This window comes from Ostrinia nubilalis, chromosome 10, assembly GCF_963855985.1.
Source record: "Ostrinia nubilalis chromosome 10, ilOstNubi1.1, whole genome shotgun sequence".
NCBI lineage: Eukaryota > Metazoa > Arthropoda > Insecta > Lepidoptera > Crambidae > Ostrinia > Ostrinia nubilalis.
Genome location: NC_087097.1, coordinates 9,649,231 through 9,673,640, shown reverse-complemented (window position 1 = coordinate 9,673,640; position 24,410 = coordinate 9,649,231). Strand labels below are relative to the sequence as shown.

The window sequence follows — 24,410 nt, the reverse complement described above, 5'->3', positions numbered from 1 at the left end:
TCGAAAAATTACAACTTACTGTATAATTTTCAACAACTTCGTAGGCAATTTAAATAACCATTTATGTCAATGTCAATGTCGTTCAGTCAGCCAGCCACACAGTCCAGTGGGTAGACACTTCTCATACAAAAACTAGTCTCTATATGTAGCAATTGATATACAACCTTATCCCTTAAGCAATAAAGTGCATTTTGGATTGATTTCACTACAGCAGGGGAACCCGCGGATCAATACCACCATACTAAAAATAATTGTTAGTGTCCTTATGTTGGTAGTATTGTTAGTTTGACAAATGAAAAAAAATGTCTGTCAATTGAGTTTGAGTTTTTAACCGGCGAATTGATTCGTGTGAAGTGATTTTCTCAGATTTGGTGCAATATTACTGTAAATAAACTTTTCTGTCGTTTACGTTGAGTTGATTAAGTTCCTCCGTATCGGGCGTGATAAAGTTTGCTGTTCAGTGTTATGTTTTTTGTGAGATAGAGACTCTTTTAAATAAGCTGTGTTTCAACTTCTACAGAAGTTTAAACTCTTATTTACTTTTCTGTTTAATGGGTATGTTATCTACTTACTTGAAATATTAGATCTATTACAAATCTATTTTTCATTAAAAACAACCCTATGTGATGAAAATGTAAATGTACTTTCAAAACTGGTAAATGCATGAACCAGGGCATTGACACTGGTTGGAGAGAAATTATAGGCTTTGTTTAATTAATACCTATTTCATTTTAGGCTTCTACTGATAATGGAGAGTAGAAACAACAAGAAGTGCGTTATTTGTAATAAGAGGCGAAGTCGTGGTGGATCACCCTTACTTTTGAGTAGGTTTCCTCTGGATTCTGACCGGTAAGTTTCTAATAACACTCATTTATTACAAGATAATTTTACTGATTGTGTAAACTTAAAGGCTGGGATTAATATTTTTAATCATACAGTAAATAACCATAACCAATTTTTAATTTCAGTATTTTGTTTCGTACTCTGAAAATGAATTGCATAACAATAGGTACTAAAAGAAATTAGTTGATGAATAAATTTCAGTTTGTTATTCTTTTTCTTTTCTAATAGGTATTTCTTATTTCAGTTGTCGAATGTGGGTTAAAAATGCTGGCATAGAAGACTTAGCATATGTACCTATTGAAAAGTTACACCAACTGAAGTTTGTTTGTGGTGGGCACTTCACTCCTGAATCCTTCAATGCCAAAGGAACTCGGCTGAAGAACTCAGCTATTCCAACACTGGAATTGAGCAATCCCATCTTGCCAGATGAAGTTTTGACAGAGTTTCCTCTTCATGTAAAAGACTCCAATAAAGAAAACCTCAAGACAGGTATGATGATGACTTCAATTATTTTTTTTAAATTTAATTTACTATCTATCAATTTTTCTGAATTATTTAGATGTCTTAATTAATTTTCTTTGGTTTCCAAAACAAACCAACCGAATGCAATTTAACAAGGTTCTTTCTTTGTAACCACAAACATGTGTTGTATGCTTATCAATAAATAATATATAATTTCAATTATTAATTATATCTATACTTTGTTACAGTTCTTTATGATCATTCATATTGCATTCCAAAGAAGTCAAATCCAGTTGAACGAGGTATGTTTATCTAAAATTATACTAATAATATAAAAAGGAAATATTTAATTGTTTGTTTGTATTTGATCGGCTCCGTAACTCGAAGCCAAGATAGCCTAAAGTGCGGGTTAGAACCCCACAGCTTGAATATTGTAGTAAACCCACTCGTAACACAATTTAGCTTAGAATGTGTGTTGAGTTAGAGGGACTTTAGTAATTTGTGTAATACAAATTCTTCAAAAAAAGTACCAGACCAATTTGAAAAATTTTAGGCAATCTACATTAATTAGCCAGGTCAGCTAGTTTAATAATATTTATAAGCTAGTAATTTTTAATGTGAGCAAGACATGTACTAGACTGATTGTACCCTAAAGTTGGGTAAGAACATGACATTTTATTACCCAATTCACATTTCATTATCTGCTTTCAGTTCCCCTTATAACTACAACCAAACAACTAAATTCAACATGTTTGGGAGCTGTGGACATACCAGATTCTGGTATTTCTGCGAAAACAACTTTTGAACCTCTTCCTTCTACTTCCAATGCACCAGAACATATGACCTATAAACCCATTACTCATGGTAAGTGTACAAACTAATTATTTACCTTCTAAAATATGCCTTCCCTCAAACTAAAGAATGCCACCCTGGATGCGTTCTGCAGTCTGCAGTCAGGTCAAAATGAACTTATATGTACCTACAACATTCTAGGTTTCTGTACATTTTATATTAATGCGATTTGACCGTGCGGATACGAACAAAGAACGCAAAGCACACGTGACTGATTGCCTTATCACGACCACTTACAGATTGTCTTGACATACCCGCAGACCGCATCCAGAATGCAGAACATTAAAACCTCTAAATGCCTTTAATTTAATATTATGTCATTGTTATTGAAGGTGGGCCCACGCTTCATATTTTATGAGAAGAGCTATCATTATCCTGTCTTTGCATTTTTTTAAAACTTGATAATGATTGATTGATTTGGAAATAATGTTTCATAAAACAACAAAATAAATTTTAAACTAATTTGCATATTATTCGGCATGTGACGATGCACAGCATCTGGTGAGAGAGATGCGTCTACTTCCGGTGTAGTTTTTTTACCATTTTATACCTTAAATGAAGTCATTTCCGCAATTATTTAATAGGAATTGATTTGACTTACTTCCGTTTGCCGCCATTTTAGTCACCTGGGGGCGAGCTTGCTCGGAGTTCTTCATAGCGTCTTTAACTTTCGAACTAGTAACATCGTAAGCAGAAACTCTGCTCAGATTTTTACTGAAATAATTTATTTCTCAATGTTATTATACTAAGTTTAAAATTAAAAAGTGCAATTGACCGCGCGTGTGTGACCGCGAACTACATGTACGTGATGGTGGTTGGCGCCAACGGGTGAGTGTCGAGTTGGACGAGTGTCTTCCGGACGACGAGCAGGTGGACCCAGAGCGTCGGATACCGGAGAAACTCGGACACCGGCGAGATTCAAAACGGATGAAACGAGGTATGTGGGATTCTGATAGTTTTAACACTCTTTTCGATCAAATGAGCATTCTCGAAAATCTCTATATTGTATAAATAAATTGATATCCACCACCATCTTATACAATTTTAACGGCGGCCCCGTCAGCCCCAATCTTAAACATTACCAATTAAAATACGTTGTTAGCATCACCACAATCGAACGATAACTCTTTCTGGTACGAATTTCTTAATAAATACCACTTTAAAAAGGCTCATTGTGCTCATAAAATAAAGCACCTACAAATGCTTTACCACATCAACAAAGCACTTTAAACTACAACTATTAGTAGACTGGGCGGCTACCCCCAACACTGAGCCAGCTTCCACCTTGAATTATTAAATTCTAGTGTTCTTTTTTTTTGCAAATCAACAAGCTTAATAAGTGTGACAAAATGTGCTGAGTGCATCGAACATGTATACGTCTATTTTGCAACAACATATAAATTGTAATGTGACATGCAATAAACGTTTTTGAATTTGAACATGTCACGAGCGTATCCTGGCTAAAATTCCTAATAAGCACTGTGCGAGGAGCACCCTCCCAGTGCTGGATTTTTCACCCTGTGCTAGTACCGGTGATATCTAAAAATTAATCCGACCTTGGTTCTGTAGCCGGTCATTTCAAGCAAAATCAAAACGTATCTTTATTTGCTTAGACTGATTAAATTAGTTCTTAAAAATCGTCAAATACTGATAAGTAAGTAACCTTTACCTACACATCTCATTATCTTTAAAGCAAATACATAAGCCTCAAAATAACTCCCTTCGATTTAGAACAAAAAGCCAAGGATTCCAAATCAGTCCCTTCAGGTCTCAAGACGACCAATAAATCAATAATTATAAAATTCATTAGAAATGAAGGGCAGGGCAGCGTAATAAGAACAACAAAGTCAAATGACTATCCACTCAGCAAATTCTATGGAGGCTGCCTTTGAGCGTATCTTGGGCAGTGGCAGGCGTCATCAGACTGCGGAGGTCAACCTGTTACCTGACAATGGTTCCAGGGATGCGTCTGCCATTCACCTCCAAGCCGGTGCTTGCCCCCGCAACGCCGTGCTTTATTCAGCGTCTCAGCACTCTTAACTGTCTAGCGCTGACCAAATAAGAATAGCAAAGTCAAATGACTTTCCACTCAGCAAATTCTATGGAGGCTGCCTTTGAGCATATCTTGGGCAAAGGCAGGCGTCATCAGACTGCGGAGGTCAACCTATTACCTGACAATGGTTCCAGGGATGCGTCTGCCATTCATCTCCAAGCCGGTGCTTGCCCCCGCAACGCCGTGCTTTATTCAGCGTCTCAACACTCTTGACTGTCTAGCGCTGACCAAATAAGAATAGCAAAATCAAGTGACTTTCCACTCGGCAAATTCTATGGATGCTGCCTTTGAACATATCTTGGGCAAGAGCAGGCGTCATCAGACTGCGGAGGTCAACCTGTTACCTGACAATGGTTCCAGGGATGCGTCTGCCATTCAACTCCAAGCCGGTGCTTGCCCCCGCAACGCCGTGCTATATTCAGCGTCTCAACACTCTTGACTGTCTAACGCTGACCAAATAAACCGAAATCCTGTTAAAACAAGTGCTGAAATTACCAGATAAGGCACCGCTCAGCAGAAGCCTGCTACCCACAATATTCCTTCGCAAGAAGAACAGACCAAACAACCTATTCTATTAAACGTCCTAATCAGTAGGTACAACAATATAGATACCGATCACAGAGACACCGCCGGCCTCTCCGCATGTCTTGTCAAGGTACCCTAAAATTATATCAATCTCTCGTTCTCTACTGCATACCGAAAAACATTGATACAATCACAAACTACTTACTAAACCTCGTCACCTTTGACAAACCAGACGAGACAGCAACCACTAGAACGGAAGGTTAGTGTGTAACATTTTATCTTCTGGAACACTTTAAACCTTGTCAATTACGTGAACTCAGGTTCAACAAGTCGTCATCTCTAGGGTTTTGTCGGTAAATACGAAATCTATACGACTCGACAAGTGCCTATAATGGTCAGCTTGATCTCCAGTGAGGGCTCATCACAACTCGACCCCACACAACTGATCCAATACACAAGACTCCAGCTCAGCATCTCTTAACAACCTTCTGGATGTCTACAAAATATCAGAAATCATAATCAGCGATGGGGGATTTTTTCATTCTTTCATTCATTTCATGTGCTTTCACTAATTTTACTATCGGACAATCAAACCATAGTCTATACTCGAAACTAAGGGAGGAAGGGGCACATTTAGAGCCTCTATTGGAACTGTCTCTCTAACTTTTCAACTTGAAAAACAACCTCCTTCCGGTTCAGTCGGGTAAAAATAGCTCTGACAGCGCAAAATACTATCTCCCAGGTCGATTCAATCAAATTTATCTGACGATCTAGGTCGATTTACGGGGAAAACAACCTACTTGGTGGCATCTCCTGGGTTCAGATCCAAAGGTAAATATTCCAAAAGTTCGGGAAACTGGATATCCAGAGACCCCACAGAGATTCACCAGCAGCCTTTGCAACGACTTCAGCCAGGGTGGCTATGGTGGTAAACTAGGCTAAATCTTTGCTACTTAGCACCTCGAAGTGGCCTTTCTGGCTTTTCTTAGCAGGGCTCGAGGCCGACCCATGAAAATACATAATCTCCACCGTGTTCTTACCACATAGTGACCTGCACGTCAGGATCAGGTAACATGCAATTTTTTAGTATGTTGAGTTGGGGTTAATAAGGTATCGTTCCTAAAACATACCTGGCAAAAATCCACTTTAAAAACTTATAAAATAACCTGGCCTTGGTGGTTAAACTAATGGCCTAAGGAAAACGGTCGTAGTTATATACTTACCTCTTGAAGCTCGACAGCAAGATTTATTTGCAAGACTAAATCGTTTATCTACTCTTCTACTACCTTTATGCCCTGTGGGTCTAGACAAAATTCACTTTGGAATCGCAAACCAGTCGAGAGATGGTCGAAAAGCCTTCTTTTTACTGTATGAAGTTATAACGTATCCAATTTTCGATTCGATCAAAGAGTGCTACTTGTCTACGGGGGCTGGTATTACTAATCTAAAACTATAATATTAAAGATAACTTTAATTTTCTTACTAAGCATAAAAGCTTAACCAATTTCACTTCCTGATAAAGGCCTTAAACCCAACAGTAGGTATATAAAATGTGACCTTTACGAGGCTTCTCGCAAACTAGCTTATGTATATTTTTCTCCTACCATCTACATCAGCTGCTGACATGACAAAACATAGTCTCACCTGAATAATTTCAAGATTAAGTTAATAAACCTTGACCTACGAGCAAGTTCGGCACCGTTACGGCATCATACAAACAACTGGGAAAAATGACAGCAAAGCCCAAAAAACAACATAGGTGTGCCCTTGTTACGGTTGCGTAAGTTACTGGAATCAGGCGAGCAGAGGCGAACAGCAGAATATAATAACACATTATTTTTTTCAACACCAAGTGATACTAGGAATCTACATGGATGTTTTTTTTTCAACACCAAGTGGTACTAGGAATCTACATGGATAATAAAAACAGTATAAAGGCTGTTGGCATTAAAACCTCTCCTGGCATTGTTGACTTCGCTGTGGCATCTTTAATTTAGGTTGATATTTAGCCATAGATGAAATTATTTGATGAGAAATTGGCGTAGGCAGAACAATAATAGCAATATTATACGGCAGACATTTTTATTAACTGATCTACGATCGATACGCCAAATAACATGATATTATTTAATTAATAACTTTTAATCAACAGATCTAAAGCATGTTGGATACTCTTCAATCACATCGTACGCCTGTAATATAAACTTATAATGATGACTCGCATGAATCTCACTGCCATGCGGGCAAATTATATCAATACACACTCAATCTGCATTTTAAGAATTTCTGAATTCAGTTCAGTAGCTTTCCAGTTTATTCATTTCAAACATACAAAAGTACAAACCCTTTTACTTTGTGATATTAGAGCCGCTCTCACTGGGCATTTAGAACAAAACATGTTAATACCCTGAAATTAATCAAGTTCTACTCTAGTTCTGTTACAGAAACTCGAAAACTTTCATCACACAGCGCCATTGGTAAGTAGTCACCAGGAGCTAATAAACAAGTCTCTCACCAGATGCTGTGCATCGTCACATGCCGAATAATAGTACAAGTTTTACAAAACAATAAAACTTGTATTATTGAGCAGAGACGATGCACAGCATCCCAAGAAGGCCTCCTGGTGAGCTCTCTATGAAGAACTCCGAGCAAGCTCGCCCCCAGGTGACTAAAATGGCGGCAAACGGAAGTAAGTCAAATCAATTCCTATTAAATAATTGCGGAAATGACTTCATTTAAGGTATAAAATGGTAAAAAACTACACCGGAAGTAGACGCATCTCTCTCACCAGATGCTGTGCATCGTCTCTGCTCAATAATACAAGTTTTATTGTTTTGTAAAACTTGTACTATTTATAATATTTCAGATGATAAAAACATTTGCCATCAAGATGCACAGGCAGAAATATTAGTCCACAGTTATAAAAGACCTAAGAAAAACATTGAAATGAAAGGTAAGATAAAACATACCTAATTTAAAAAACTAAGTAAAATTGCTGATTAATTAACCAATATTCAATTCAATTTGCTTTAATGTTGTTTTTTTTACTAATGGAAATGTTTTTATTACAGACACTTCATCAACATTTACAATTAAAGAGAAGAGGCTTTGGCGACAGTTACAAAATGCAAAAAAAACAATAAGGAATATAGCGAAGTCAAGAGTGAATTTAGACAAGTTAGATTCGGAAGTGCTGACATCGTTAGTAAAGGATGTAGTGCAGAATAACAAAAAAAAGTCACAAGGAAAAAGGTGGACTTTAGCCAACAAAATATATGCTTTGGCTATATTTAAACGGTCCCCTAAAGCATACCGCTATATGCAAAAGCTGTTTACGCTACCAAGCACTAAAACGCTCCAAAGGATTTTAAAAAATATACCAATGGAGCCTGGTATAAATAAAAATATAATTGATATGTTAGAGGCAAAAGCATCAAGTATGCCAAAGGAAAATAAATATTGCTCGTTAATATTTGACGAGATGGCGTTAAAGAAACGGATAATTTATAACGAAATTGCTGATAAAGTGGATGGCTACGTGGATTATGGAGAGGGCGAGAACATGGGACGAGAAAAGAAAATTGCAGACCATGCGTTAGTGTTTATGATACAGGGTGCTAAACATAAATACAAGCAATATATTGCGCACTATTTTGTGGAAGGCACAATATCAACAGCAAAACTGGCAAAAATTTTATCGGACATCATCAAAAAATTAAAAGAAATCGGATTTATGGTTCTAACAACAGTTTGTGATCAGGGATCTACAAATATAGGAGCTCTTAACATGTTAAAAAGAAACTGTGGACAAGGCATAGATAGCAACTTTTTCTCTGTAAATAATGACAAAATTTTTATAATCTACTAGCTTTCCGCCCGCGGCTTCGCCCGCGTGGAATTTTGTCTGTCACAGAAAAACTTTATCGCGCGCGTCCCTGTTTCAAAAACCGGGATAAAAACTATCCTATGTTCTTTCCCGGGACTCAAACTATCTCTATGCCAAATTTCATCAAAATCGGTTGCGAGGTTTAAGCGGGAAAGCGTAACAGACAGACAGACAGACAGACAGACAGAGTTACTTTCGCATTTATAATATTAGTTGGGATGACATCCCTCACTTGTTCAAATCATTACGAAACAATTTCTTTAAAAGTGGAAATATGTCTTTCGATGGAAAAATTGCACAATGGAGGCATTTGGTAGTTGCAGAAGAACACAACAGAATTTTTTTAAATTTTAAAAAACTGAATAGTACCATTGTAAATCCAACATTCAAAACTAAGATGAGGGTGAAGTATGCTGCGCATGCTCTGAGTAATACCGTGGCAGCTATTTTAAAAATGATGGCATGGAAAGAAGTTTCTGATTGCAATGATACAGCATTTGTGATTGAACAGTTAGATAAACTATTTGATTGTACAAATGGTCCATCATCTTTAAATGACGTAAAGAAAGGGATCCGGGAAAATGTTTCTACATCAAGTAATCACATTGAGTCTTGGACCTTTTATACTGATAAGTTAAAAACCATAAAATTTATAACAGCAGAAAACACGATACTAAAAAATGTTAAATGCGTAAAGGGATATCAAATATCTATCAAATCCTTAAACGATATTTGGGAAAAGTTAAAGAATGAAGGGTTTAAATATATGAACCTTAGACAGTTTAACCAAGACTCTCTGGAAAACTTATTTGGAATCATTAGGCAACACAGTGTAACCAATAGAAATCCCACTATCACGCACTTTACTGCAGCGCTTAAAACAAGCATGGTTACTGGGCTGAAAGTGCCTCATAGCAGAAGTGCTAATTGTGAAGCAGACAACAATAAACATATGCTGGAATATAAAGACATTTTAAAAACTAATTTAAAAACAACAGAAATAAAAATTAATGTTCAAGATTCCACAGACACTGAATTTTATCCTGTGTTGTCTATCCCGGACCCTGAAAACTTAGAACAGCCCATTGAAAATTTGTGTAGCCTTGAAAACCAACCAGTAGTATATGTAAGCGGGTATTTAGCTGCCAAACTATTACAGAACAGTTCTTGTTTAATTTGTGAAGAGTGTTTGAGCGTGAAAACTCCTGTTGACAATGATTTGTATGCATATATATCTCTTCGCGAATGGTGGCATGATAAAAAAAGTCTCGTTTATCCAACAATTCAATTATGTACCACCGTAAATGAAGCTAAACAATTTTATCATGACCATATTGCCGACCAGATATATATGGAAAATGTTGGAAAATTCATTTTCTTAATGTTGAGTACAAATTGTAATTTTAGTTGGTTTAAATGTCAACAACATAATAAAGAAATTTATGATAAGATGTTTAAAATATTAAGTTACCTTTTTCTAAGAAAAAGTTGTAAAATCATTAATGACAGCTTCATAAAAAGTGAAAACAATTTTGCTGACAAAAGTAAAAAAGCACAGCAACAAAGCATTGAAAAGTAATCTTAGGGCTGAGGTTCGATCAGCTGATAAGAAAATTAAAGATGTTTATAAATAAAAATCCTATTTTTTCTTAGAAAAAGTTGTGAAAATAAAAGTTTACAAAATTATCATTTCTGTACTTTGTTATAATTTTCAATAATTCCTCATGCCTACAACTGCTATGTCATGTTCAATACTTATTGTAATATACCTATTTTATTTCGAAATAAATAATTTACGTTACAAAACTTCGTTTTACTTACACATAGTATAAAATAAAAATAGTAATCATTAAAATATTGAAGGTTCCTATACTAGATATCGATATGCAATTACAACCCTAGCAAAGTATCGATAATCGATAAGTTATTACGAACGTCACTAATACTGTCAGAAAATAAGGCATTATGTTGGTAGCTCCGCCTGTAGTTTGTGCGGTTGGTAAAGATTTGCGGGTCGTTCTCTAAAATGCATATGTGTGCGTGAGCTCAAAAAATATCTATGGAGTGCCGTCTCTTACTCTTTTATGCTCTTTGACACAATCCATATCTGTGGCCAGCCAGCTGTGTTGTTGTGTTGTGATTTGACTTGTGAACACAATTTTCTCAGATTTTTCATTGAAGTCCTTTTATCTTTAACCATTGAAAATATTACTCTAAATACATTTCGTGACCAATATGGATCCTAAAGAAGTGGTTGAACACTTGGTGGCGTTGAAAGTGATGCGACTGACAAAACCAGCATTAATAAGCCCAAAAATTGTTACATGCGATTCTAAAGATTTACCGGGTAATATCCTGAATAATTACTTAAAAGAAGATGCTACATCAGTCACTCAGATGGAAACACTTGCTGCTGGTCAATTTCTCTTACTTCCTCAAAGTTTTGGTAACATCTATTTGGGCGAAACGTTTTCTTGCTACGTTTGTGTTCATAATGAAACTAATCAGCCTGTACAGAGTGTTTCAATTAAAGCAGATCTCCAGACTAATTCACAGCGAATTCCATTATCTACCCAACAAAGTCACTCACAATGCTAGATGTTGATGAAACACTGAGTGATGTGATACATCATGAAGTTAAGGATCTGGGTACTCATATTTTGGTCTGTGAAGTCACCTACATGTCTAACTACAATACATTAGCCTCCTTTAGAAAGTTCTTCAAGTTTGAAGTCATGAAACCACTTGATGTGAAAACTAAATTTTACAATGCTGAGTCGGATGATGTGTATTTGGAAGCTCAAGTACAAAATATTACTTCTGGCCCAATCACACTGGAGCAAGTTTCTTTGGAAAGTTCCCAACAATTCTCTGTGAAGTCCCTGAATGAGATTGTCAGTGAGAAGGAAGGATTATCAGTGTTTGGTGATATCACACTACTTCAACCTCAAGAGAGTTGCCAATATCTGTATTGCTTAACCCCGAAAGAAAATATAGCAAAGGAAATTAAGCTGTTAACAGCTGCCAAGAACATTGGAAAGTTTGATATTGTATGGAGATCGAATTTAGGAGAGAAGGGCAGACTGCAAACCAGTCAGTTGCAAAGAATGACCACTGAGTACGGAGATGTGAGATTAACCTATGAGTTGCTGCCAAGTAAAGCTACAGTTGATGAGCCATTTGACTTCAAATGCAAAATAGTTAATGCCAGTGAAAGAACTTTGAATTTAATTTTGAAACTCAGATCTCTCCCAGACTCCAGTATGTTGTGGTGTGGAGTTTCCAATAGGAAATTGGGTCCCCTGGAACCTGGTAAATCTGTTTACGTAAATCTGACAGCATTACCTATTAACACTGGTCTCCATAATATTACTGGATTATCTTTAGTTGATCTATTTTTAAAGAGAACTTATGATTATGACTATTTAGCTTCTATTTATGTATGTTAAATTAGATTTAAAATTACCAAGTTCTTAGTGAATTGTTTATAATAATATTATTAAAATAAGTTAATTAATTAATTTAATTAACATTATTTACTTTTTTTAACTTTGAGGTTTATTAGTACCAGATTGTGTATTAAACTACTTCATTCTAAAATTATACTGAAATAAATAATGGGCTCTATTGTTCTTAGTTTTCTTTCTACATTTAATTAAATCTTTGTTCCCTCTCTTCTCTCCTCAAGGGTTAACATTATTACTAGAAAAAGGAAGACTCCGCATTCTTTCGAACTAGATTTTTTATACATATAAATGCAAGAAAGATATAAATCCGCGAGATCAGAGAGAGGACTTGTCTGAAGATATCCTAAAAGTCCTTTGCGTGCGTTAAGCCGGGTCTCTCCAGCGCAATCAACAAAAACATGACAACATTCAACAAAATATGCTATAAATCGTGTAAGGCAAAACACGCGCTGGAAATCCGGCTCTATTCAATACAGGTGATTTTTTTATATTTGGTCAAAAAAAATATATATTCTCTCTCATATTTTTTTGATCTTCAAAGGCCTATAATTTTGTACAAGGCAAGGTCCGATACGGAACAAGGACATTTGACATTTGATTGCTTTTTCCGACTTTGACAATTTTGACATTGACATTAGTAGTAAAATTGTTGCTGGTCTGGTGGTGCGTGATTGAGTTGGTTTCTTTGTAATATTTTCTGATTATAATTAAATTAAATTACTATAACTTTGTGTGCCCCAAAATGGTGTTTACCAAAGAATATAGGATTTGTATGCCGATGACAGTGGAGGAGGTAATAAATTAATCTTTTCTCCAAACGCTACATTGTCCACAATAAATAATTAGGAAAACTTATTAAATCAAATAGTTATCCTATTCAGTTATTCTCCCTAACCTAATTGATAATTGCCATTGTTTTAGAGTAAGTTTATTTATGATTTTCTATAAAGAAAATGTTCGTTTTCTTTTGTCTATCTCCAGTATCGTATTGGTCAACTCTACATGATAGCTCGGCATAGTTTCGAGCAATCTAGTAATGGCGAAGGTGTGGAAGTGGTCGCCAATGAACAAGTAACCGACGAGATCAATGGGCAGGGCCAATACACTGAGAAAAGAATTCATCTATCCAGGTTTGTAATTGTTTAAGTCATCAGTATGAATTGTATTTTACAATCATCATAAACCTAATATTTACTCATTGTTTCAGCCATCTACCCTATTGGGTCCAATCACTGATTCCCAAAATATTTTATGTGACTGAGAAAGCATGGAACTACTATCCATACACCATCACAGGTAAATATCAATTATTCAAATGATTTGGGTATTAAAAAACCTTTGGCTATCTTTTTGTTAAAATAATTTAATATTTTTCTTTTTCATGTAACCTTCATTACTAGAATATACGGTGAGTAGAGATTTAATTTTATTAATATTAGCATGAATCTGATCAGGAAATACAAAAGCTAAAACTTTTAAATATTTTACAGTGCTCCTTCATTCCCAAATTTGCGATATCAATACAAACAAGATATGAAGATAACAACGGGACTACTGATAATGTAAGTCTATTATTATTATAAATAAATAAGAGGTTTTTTGGGTAAAATATCTTACAAAATATTCATTACTTACAAGAATAATAACGTATTACAGTGTCTTGGCTTAACTGATGAAGAACTGGCACAAAGGGAAGTGGATTTCCTGGACATTGCCTATGATGAAATCAAGCCTCACCACTATAAAGAGGCGGAAGATCCAAAGTTCTTCAAGTCAGAGAAGACTTCTCGTGGCCCCTTGGTTGAAGGCTGGAGGGACACACACCAGCCCATCATGTGCTGCTACAAGGCTGTCAGCGTGAAGTTTGAAGTGTGGGGCCTGCAGACTAAAGTAGAAGAATATGTTCAGGGGGTTAGTTTAGATTTTCTTAAAAATATTTTCTTTTGAAATCATGATGTCATATGAACATAATAATTGTTTTTATAGGCGATCCGAGAAATCTTGCTCCTCGGACATCGTCAAGCCTTTGCTTGGATGGATGACTGGTACAACATGACTATCGAGGATGTAAGGGAATATGAGCGTGACATGCAAGCCAAGACAAACATAAAGGTAATTTTGATAAAGTATTAAGTAGAGATCCTTCCAACCCTAATTTAAGTTTTATTGGCACACTCTATTATTTGGAAGTTACGTAGTATCACTTAAAAGATTAAATGAATTAATATTTTTACTATAATTCCAATTTGCAACTTGCTTGCTGTCTACTACCCAAGTAGCATTTTACTCCATTTAAGAGTTCACTAGTCGTTCACATGTACTCCACAAGCTGTGTATGTCAGCTGTATACGAGCTGTATAGCTTGCTATAATGCTTTTATAGAACCAGTTTGGGCACAAATTAGACAGCCTTAAGTTCACTATGGTGGTACATTAGCAGTATAATAGCATTATAATAGCAGTTTAAGTAGTAACATCGGACTTAAGGCTGACTTACGGCACTATATGGGACGCAGTGTGAACCATACAACGTACGTGAGTGTAATAAAGAGTAACAAGTGGCTAAATGCACAGCTTTCAAAGTTATAAAGTCCGACAAAAGTACTCCAATGCTACCTAAAGTTCACGTGTGTCTTAAATTATTTCCACATTTTAATATTAGTTTGGTATTTGTACGTGAGTGCCAAGAGGGAAACAACTCGGGCGGATAATCATTTATGCAAATAATAACACGGGTTTTAAATACTTAATAATGTTAATGCCATTGGGAATGCAACTTTATCGTGAAATGTATATGTTACGGCTAAAGGTAGGTGTGAACATAAACTTAAGATTAGCCGGCTAAACTTAAGTTTATTTTCGACGAGGTGTTAATGTTAGTTTCTTCTATCTTTAGCCGGCTAAACTTAAGTGTAACCGCAGGCCCTTGGCTAAAAATGTAGAAGGAAATGGAAAAGGAAACAATGTAATAATGTTTACTATTTTGACACAAAAACTTTATTAAAAAATAATCACTTTCATTTCACATAACTTTTATGTACCTATAGGTATTCAAAATTACAATTATTAATAACAAAATATTAATTACTTAAAACAATATCTACCTAATCATTAAAATAATATAATAAGGAACCATTTGGTCATTACAGAATCTTTTGTAGGTATTTAAAATTACAAAATAAAACTTCTTCAGTGTTAATTACTTAAAACAATATCTAGTCACAATTGTTAAATAATATGGAGCTATTTGTTGGAACATGATGAACTAGAATGGTATTTCGAATTACAAAGAACATTATTTATTCGGCAGCGGCATTTGCGTGTACAACATTTTGTCTTGCAATGACATCTTTGAAAGCCTTGTCCACCTGATGTTGACTTTTCATTAGCATTAATTCGAATACATTTTTAGCCGTTTCGTTTTGGCTAATGTGCACATTAGCCGGCTAAAGATGGAATATCACGACGCAAACTAACATGTTATCGAACTTTAGCTGCTTCTCGAAGATAAACTTAAGTTTAGCCGGCTAATCTTAAGTTTATGTTCGCACCTATCTTTAGCCGTAACATATACATATTTACAGCTAAAATATTTACGCGCCTCTGTAAAAACGCGATATTCATTTTAAAATATTTAAAACTGGTTGAGAGGAAATCTACAATTTTCAGTTTTTGATATTGGATTGGCATTATAATTATATTACGGTAATTAATTATAACATGAAACCAAAACTCAATCGCTCTATCTGCGAATTTTGTGATAAATCTGCATTAATTTTGGAGATTTATTTGGTAAATAAATATTTTAGGTTATGTAGAACAAAATGGTGGAAATGAAATACGGCTATGTGAACTGTTATAACTCCAATTTAATGCGGTGAGCGTATATTAGGTTCACATGTGTTCTGTTAGAATGCTGTTATCTATATGAAGTTCCACATTTGTACCACTACAGCGCTAATGTCTATAAATTTATTCTAATGTGAACTTATGTACAGTTTTAAGATGTACCTAGTTCAGGTCAATTGTGTATCTTTAATTCTTTCAAATACTGAAATTTTAGAGATCCGCAATAAAAAATATTAATGTCCGTTAAATCGCCTAGCCCAGATACTAATAGTCAAGTATGAATACCTAAAGCATCAGACGGTAGTGTTCCCGGTTTAAATTCGTTTATTATGCTTGACAATTTATTCAAAGCGGAATGAGGAATACGATTTTCAATAGCCCATGTTCTTATTTTTTTTGCGAAAGGTTAAATAATTGTCCAAATCAAAATGGTATTCACTATCACTAGAACTGCAATCATCACACTCTGATATCTGTATATTTTGAAGGGAAATTTCAGGTTCAGGCATAATATTTTCCTCTGCATCATGTACAGAACCACCATGAACAACTAAAAACAGGCTTGGGGAAATGTGTAATAGAATATCACATTCACATTCGTGTTCAGCTTAAAGCAAATAAGAGTAGTACTTGTGGACAAATAAACTGCTATTGATGTTAATGGACAACACATATAGTCCTTTTAACAGCCTACAGTGTACATGCGAACCATTGAAACACTTTTGTACAGATAGTAAAAAAAGGTTATTTTAATTATCACAAACAAGTCCTACTACAGCTACTAGCTGTATAACAGTCTAAAACAAGTAAACATAACAGCCTTTGGCTTTATAAATGACCACGTGTGTTCTATTAAAATGCTAGCTCTATAACATCGTACAAGTAGGCCGTTAAACAGCGGTTGCCGTATCTCTACCCTCCTATAATGCTCTTAGTCAGATGGCTGACTAAAGGATAGTTGTTAGAGTATTATAACACCAACAATCGTATAAAAGTATAACTCTACACTAGTCTACACTCCTATAAGTCCCTTAGACAGGTATAGGTGTAATTAATTGCAATAATACAGCTTATACATCACGAGTGATCTGTACTAATGCTTTAAGTACACATTGGAACTAAATGTGAACTCTTAAATGGAGTAAAATGCTACTGGGGTATCCATATGACAATTTTACTTTGTTTGATTACAGCTGAAATCTACAATTACTGAAGCAGAAAAGGCCCCTGAGAATACCGAAGAGAAGAAATCGGAATCTAAACCAAATACTCCGAAATCACCTAAAAGCCCTGGCTCCACCCCTTCAGGTGAAACTAAGTCATGGTTCTCATGGTCATAAATTAAACTTACTACACTGTTTGATGATCTCATCTCATTGCCGTTACAGGGTTTAAGTTTGTGACCATGTGTTCATTAATGCCTTCTATAGACTCATATCATGTCATCCAGAAATGGGCTATAGGCTAAAACCCTGGTTTTCCTAAATAAATAAATAGTAAAGAGATGGCTTTCATATAGTGGCAATTTAGTTCCTATTTTAATAGCTTATTAAATGAAATCATAAGGATTTATAGTTTAATTTATTCATTGCTAAGTTGCAATAAATAATGCCTACATTCACTTGTTAAATATGTACGTTTTTTATTAGAAAATTGAGATTAAATGGCTTAGTGTTACTTGCGTAGTTCTTCAGGCGTGGCGAGCTTATTTACTACATTAAAATAATATTTTGTCTTACAAATTGTACAGTAACAGATGCCTCCAAAGATAAATTTTAAGTAGAATGGGAATGAGGTCTTGTAGAAATTTAATGTATGTGATAGGAATATTTTATGTGGAAACATGGTGAAATGTGTTAGCACTTAGTTGAAAATTTGTTGTATAGATGTATTAATATGTTTTGTTTGTGTTGTAATTGGGACAAAATATATCAATATGTAAGTGTTATCTTGACTTCTTGATGGCCTTTATATCAAATTTATATACTACATTGTATTGTTAAGAGTTAGTAGTGGACTAGGTACTTTAAAGTATTCAATAAATTTCTTACTCGAAATATAAACTACTTATGTCTATGTATAATTGAAGTATACAGGACAAACTATATACTTATAATGTGACTCTGACCAAAAGTATATTATAAGGTGATACTCAATTCTATCTATTGAATGTTTATTTAAATAAAATTAAACCATTGTGTAGTTCAATGATAAACAAAGTAAAAATATTCTCAAACCGTGTTCAACCTATAGGTGTATTTTTGAGTACAAAATAAGCATAAATGTTAATGTACTAGTCAATTGACGTGTATCTTTGTTCGAAGGCTCTACCAAATTACTTCAAATAAAAAAAATCTTAAGCATCTCTGAATATGTAAAAGTATATGTATACTTGCCAGAATAATGTATGCATGAAAACGTAGTTTCAGATGATTGTGTATGTACTCTATAATATTGAATCTGAAATGTTACATAATTACTACTACTTATAAATGTACATAATGTACAGACATACCGAGGTATAAAATATATGTATACATACTTAAATAACTTATCGGGTGTGTAAAACTGTAAGTTTTGGTTTTCATGCTAGACTTAATTTTAGATAAGAAAAAGATTAACTCTGATTTGGGCCCATACTATCTATGATACATAAGTATAGAATTTTCTTATCGGTGCCATTTTATTTGATATTTCCGGTATTGAAATGTGAGTAATGGGTGCAAAGCATAGTAATATGTTGGTGTGAGTATTTAAAATTTAAGAAATTCATCTTAAACAAAATAAAGTTAAGTTGGCGTGGGGGTTGTATATCCGAACCTTACTTGACCTTTACATGTGCTGGAGCTAAACATATTTCTACATATATGTGCGTCATTTGTTCTAGATTTTTTTTTTAGGTAAACTAGGTAGATAAATATTTTTCCAATGAACAAGTTATGTTTATGTATTTTTTCGTCATTCCACTTTATATTCGACGGCTGTTGTGATTGTTTACATTAGTAAATAGTAATATACCGGACGCGTACATAATATTTTCCGCAATGCATTAGATTATATTGCTATGTTTTCAAACGTAGATATTTTCGTTAAAGGTGTTGCAATGTTATTTAAGCTTCCATGGTTGTAATGAATAACATCGTTGTGAAAATAAAGAATTTAATGAAATCATCTTTTTTATTCTGTCGTCTGATTCTGTGTTCCCTTGTTCAGAACAGTACGGATCCAGTTCAGATGAGCGCCTATACTCGTGTACACTCCTGGAAGACCAGACACGCCGCAGCTCATTCCGTAGCTACTTACGCCTTGTAAAATGGTACTGTTACCACAGAATAGAGGACCTCCGGAATCACCCTGAAATAAAACAAGTTTTGGTACATTTAAAGCGATCTGTTGCATTGAGCTTTTTATGACTATTCAATTGTTTACTTACGCATAAATTCTGTAAGGAAACGATTCAACTATGAACTCTTCGTTCAGCATAACGGACATATCAAACCATTTTCTTTTATAAATTTTTAATTTTAGTTACCTACTTGGTTTTTACTGTGAATGACGTCCTATTAGCAATTATTGCAGGCAGGCCTACACCAGGTGGACCGACGATGACTACGTCCTTTTAGTTCCAAAGACCATCAGACCTTTTTCTTTTTATAGGCATTTGCAATCAACTGATTATCGACCAAGATATTTTTGATAATCGCCTCTATAGCCCTTCACACGTGCCTGTTTGGCGCCCAACGTGGTGCAATAAAAATATTAATTTATTGATGTCAAAAATCATGTGGTAATATTAATACAGTTCCAATAAAAGTCAATATCATATAGATAGTTAGATGTTAAATTTACACATTACAAGTCCAATAAATTAGAAACAAGTTTACCTGACACGCGTCGGCCCCGCTCTCTCCAACTGCGCACATCATACCGCTGTCGTACGCTGGGGCAACGTACGGTCCGAGTCGCTCTATGCATTCATCCAGCGACATCGTCTCTACTCTGCCTTCGAGTAGCCTCTCTGAAACTTCTGTCGTAAGGGGATTCGTGTACCCGTAGCCGTATATCGAGCAGTCATCACCTAGAAAATAAATAATGGTAGTACGATAAATTCGCTTTTCGTAATTGGATTAAAACATTACCTGACTATTATTATTATCATTCATTAAGTAGTCATTATGTAAAAAAATATAACTTAGTCTTATGAATAGGATGAACCCTTATTTTGAGATACCTAAATGCAAATAAATGTTGAGTTTTTATATGAATAGGATGTCTGGCTGGCGGCTTCTAATAATAGTTTTGGCGCCGTATACATCAAAGAAAAAACGGTCTAGTCTTGTAATTTGTTTGGGAAATAGATTTAAGGTTTCAATGGAACGTTTGTTTTTTAATACAAACGGCTGGTAAGCCTACTTACTAGTAGTTTCCTACTTTGAAATGGTGAACTAAATAAACTAAATGTGTGTCGGTGATGTTTCGATTCTTTTTCTCATTAGGTAATTTATTTTAAACTAAATGCACAAACTTTAATACAAAAGGCGAACTTTATGCCACAGGGAATTCTCTCCCAGCCCAGTTCAATCTAAACTGGGGGCCCCTTACTTTAAAGATAAATCATTATTGAGTGTTGATGGCATGGAACCATGTCCAGTGTTTGATTTCAGTTATAACTTTGATAACTTAATTCGAACTTAGAGAAAGACAGCACCAGTTAGTTCCGTGCCCAGACTAAAATTTTCAGGGTAAGTAACTTTACCCTCGTTATTTCTTTTTTCTTCTTCTCTTTCTTTATCGTATTGCTCATAAGATAGGCCCCCTTAATTTAATTTATTGTCCGTGGTGCATAATCTTTTTCTTAAAGGTTTTAAACCTTTGTTTGTCACCTGTCATCCGCTTTGCAATGGAGGGAAGTCGAACCTTAATTTCGAACTCAGGAGTTCTTCTGCCCCCCTAGACAAAACGCACTTTTTGATCGAATCGAAAATCGAATCTGTCAAAACTCCATACAAAAAAGGGGCTTTTCGACCACTTTTCGACTGGTTTGCGATCATAATTTGCACTTTGTCTAGACCCACTGATTAATTTCGTTGCGGGTCCAATGACAGTTTAACTTTCCCCCGGGACAAACTTGACCTTCATTGGTTGGGTTTTTGTGGCGGTCAAGCTGTAGATCCTGGCTACACAGGAGTTGCAGTGGTGGGAACGAGAGGTGGGAATAGTCCCGTTTACCCTCGTTAAATAAAAAAAAAATATCCTTGGACATCTTACACTGCGCGATCTCTAAGCAAAGCTTGTAGTTACTATGGGATGAACGGATAAAGCTGAATATAATACTTAAATACACATAATTGTTTTAAAACCCTTTCTCACTCGATAAACCAAATGACGACGCTGGCAACACAGACTCGTTTAACCAAGTTACATTGTTTAGTTCGAGCCGTATCTGCAGGATGGCTATATCATGCGTCGACGAGTACCTGAAACCATACAAAGTTAGCATTGATGCGGAGCCCTGATTAGCAGATAAACCTTCGTTGATTCGAGTCTTGCTAAGTTCGAATTGGATTTGTATCTAGGGCAGAGATTACGTAATATCGGCCAAATGGATCAGGTTTTACTATGGTGTTCCTATTGTTGTACCTACCTAATATGGGCTTCATAAGTTACTTACACCGATAAAACCATACGATAATGTCCACACTAAAATACAATTTATTTTAACATAACGTGAAAAATATGCGAGTTAAATTTCTAGTTCGTTATGTGATTAGACATTTGGACTCTTTGGTTCGAAGTTCGATTCCTAATTTTTCAGTTCAGTACTAATCATAGGATAGTTGGTTTTATAGCATTGCTGTAAGGCTCTACAACGGTATATTAATTTTATAGCCTGACCAGGAACATAAAAACCCTCGCCTTGTTGCGGAAAACTAATGGTACTAATTTCTTTTAATGGCAACAGTAACTGAAAACTTCATTGACATGTCACCTTGCATGTCAGTCTATTGCTGTCAAAGTGTAAACAAACTTTATTTTAAATGTGCGCAATTGATTTTGTGAATTAAATTGCTAAAATCTTTTTATAGTCGTGAAAGAAAAGTGGTTCACAATGTGTTAAAGTATTTATCGAAGAGAAATACTAAGGGTTCGGACAATATTTTCATTGAATAATATTTCCGACAAAGGTTGTCAAATTGACTGACATGTTTATCGTATAGTACAGTCCACTATGAAAATTAGCTGTGGTTTGTTTCAAATACCTATTTTAAAGTTTTTTGTCACTTTCTAAGTGTTGAATTTTATGGAATTGGGAAAGAAGTACCGAGTTTGAAGCGTTCATGAGCAGACATTGCAGTTGAATATTCAAGTTCTGAATTTGATTATTGATGTTTAATAAAATAAATCATACTAACTCGATTGATGGTTTCATTTAATTTATTTAAACCAGGTTACCTATAATAATATTTTTTCGTTAATTTATGAAAATATCAAATTAGCCCGTAATCCTGAATCCCGATACATAAAGTTAGCCTATTAATTTAACACAGGTACGACTGTACTCAGTGTTGCACTATCAAATGCAATTGACGCGCCTCTATGCCAGGGTTTTTATGTTCCTGGTCAGGCTATAAATTAATAAAAATCTGTTGCCGCTGGGGCATTAGCCAATATGTTTTATACACAAGTGCTAGAAGCCCTACATACCTGTCATACTGATCGTAGATAATGATGTCTACTACGTCTGCTTCAGGGTAGGTCTCGTTTTCACCAACGCAGTAATTGTTCAACCGCAGAACGTATTGGTCGACTGGCTGCAGAACACAATGGGCTGCTGTTATGGCGAATTCTGGCGATACGAGGGTAGTTCCACAAAGGTGCTGACCGGTGGTAGAGTTCCGAATGGATGCGACGCGAGGCTGCTCGCCTGCCAATACAAATAAACTAATTTTTTCAGAAGTTGAATGTGTTGTGAATTGTCTGTAAATTGAACACCTCTACATATACGAGTATTTTCTTCTTAGTCACATCCACCGCACATCACCATACTTTCAGATATTTTCAATACGCGTTAATCTCTATGATAGAGTTAATTTGCAGGATCAGATTGGTTAAATTCATGATTCATTCGAAATTTCATAAATTCGTCTCATGAGCGTTACATGCCGCGCTTATTCGCTTCGCTTTAGTTTGCGCTATAAAGGCGCGGGAACGACTAGTCTAAAAATGTAAAAAAAGAATGCAAAAGTAATAAAAACTGATACGATATCTACCGCACAACACAGGCATTCCGTTTACAATCCTTCTAATCCTTCCGCTGTGCGAAATTCTTAAGCACAAAAAGAAAATTAATACTTTGAGCAAATGAGCCACGAAGTAAATTTTAGCAGACATTTCAAGTGTAGATTATTATCAGCACTAACTAGACTTTATTAATGGCAAATTGTTCTCATTGCATACCGACGTACCTTATTATATCGTGGAAAATCGTGACAATAATGTATAAACAGATGTTTTCTATACGAACGGCTAAAGTAGCGTGTAATGATGTCGTAAAGTACATACAGTTGCTTTCATTTCAATGCGTTTTTGGTAAAATACCTACTCGCAATTGTGTTTTTGACATTGTTATTATACAGGGTGTTTGCGCCAATGAATTGAATAATTGACACTAATTACAGATGCGAGAGCAAAATTATTTCTTACCATGATCCCTGTTGTGTGTCGCCTTGTAAAGCCATAAACATAAACTCTCAGTTTTGGTTGTCTCGTTCCTCATTTAATATTGTAAGCATGTTATGCCCTTTTTTTACCTAGGCAATTGATTGAAGTCAACACAACATGCTATTCTCTGCAAAACAATTTGTATACACGAAGTACATTATTTACAAAAGCATACTTTTGTAAGCTGTTCTTGCTTTTGTATCTCATAAGATATAGCACGTATTTTTGAGCTCTCTTTTGAAGATTAAATAGCGAGGAGCACATCTGAGAAGGGAAAATTTTATACGTTTCACTTCTAAACAGGAATCTAAGCTACGTCAAATTACCCGGCAACCCTATATTATTTCATATCGTGCAAGTAAACACTTCAGGGCTAATTCATTTGAATTAACTAGTTACTTTGTGTAGTATTTAGGAGTAATTGGGATTGATGTTATTAAAACAGCCATGACAAAGCAACTGACGTTTATTGTCTATGACACAGACAATTACTAAACTCTACTCTATGACATCTCTCTTCTTTTAATAAATTTTTGAGAAATAACTTATTTATAGCCTGACCAGGAACATAAAAACCCTCGCCATGTTGCGGAAAACTAATGGTACTAATTTCTTTTAATGGCAACAGTAACTGAAAACTTCATTGACATGTCACCTTGCATGTCAGTCTATTGCTGTCAAAGTGTAAACAAACTTTATTTTAAATGTGCGCAATTGATTTTGTGAATTAAATTGCTAAAATCTTTTTATAG

The 24,410-nt window shown here is 35.2% G+C and overlaps 4 protein-coding genes across 4 annotated transcripts; 3 read left to right on the top strand and 1 right to left on the bottom strand.

The window, feature by feature from the left end:
* The first annotated feature begins 109 nt into the window (after window positions 1–109).
* On the top strand, window positions 110–8,839 carry LOC135075154 (uncharacterized). The gene is made up of 6 exons (XM_063969503.1): window positions 110–849; window positions 1,088–1,332; window positions 1,554–1,607; window positions 2,017–2,169; window positions 7,602–7,688; window positions 7,807–8,839. The coding sequence occupies exons 1-6, from the start codon at window positions 749–751 to the stop codon at window positions 8,601–8,603; spliced, it is 1,437 nt and encodes a 478-aa protein (XP_063825573.1). The 5' UTR covers window positions 110–748; the 3' UTR covers window positions 8,604–8,839.
* Window positions 8,840–10,714: 1,875 nt separating this feature from the next.
* LOC135075155 (trafficking protein particle complex subunit 13) lies at window positions 10,715–12,237 on the top strand. The gene is given in 2 exon segments (XM_063969504.1): window positions 10,715–11,195; window positions 11,198–12,237. Coding segments are annotated over 2 exon segments (1,212 nt in total). The 5' UTR covers window positions 10,715–10,856; the 3' UTR covers window positions 12,071–12,237.
* Window positions 12,238–12,728: 491 nt separating this feature from the next.
* Window positions 12,729–19,104, top strand: LOC135075149 (cytoplasmic phosphatidylinositol transfer protein 1). The gene is made up of 8 exons (XM_063969501.1): window positions 12,729–12,881; window positions 13,070–13,218; window positions 13,296–13,384; window positions 13,489–13,496; window positions 13,579–13,650; window positions 13,745–13,999; window positions 14,075–14,200; window positions 17,130–19,104. Exons 1-8 carry the CDS (start codon window positions 12,831–12,833, stop codon window positions 17,274–17,276), a joined length of 897 nt encoding a protein of 298 aa, XP_063825571.1. The 5' UTR covers window positions 12,729–12,830; the 3' UTR covers window positions 17,277–19,104.
* On the bottom strand, window positions 19,079–23,363 carry LOC135075144 (serine protease 42-like). Its single transcript, XM_063969497.1, has 5 exons — window positions 23,208–23,363; window positions 22,642–22,861; window positions 21,307–21,413; window positions 19,821–20,014; window positions 19,079–19,290 (listed from the first exon to the last, which is right to left on the bottom strand). Exons 1-5 carry the CDS (start codon window positions 23,326–23,328, stop codon window positions 19,114–19,116), a joined length of 819 nt encoding a protein of 272 aa, XP_063825567.1. The 5' UTR covers window positions 23,329–23,363; the 3' UTR covers window positions 19,079–19,113.
* Between the last annotated feature and the right edge of the window lie 1,047 nt (window positions 23,364–24,410).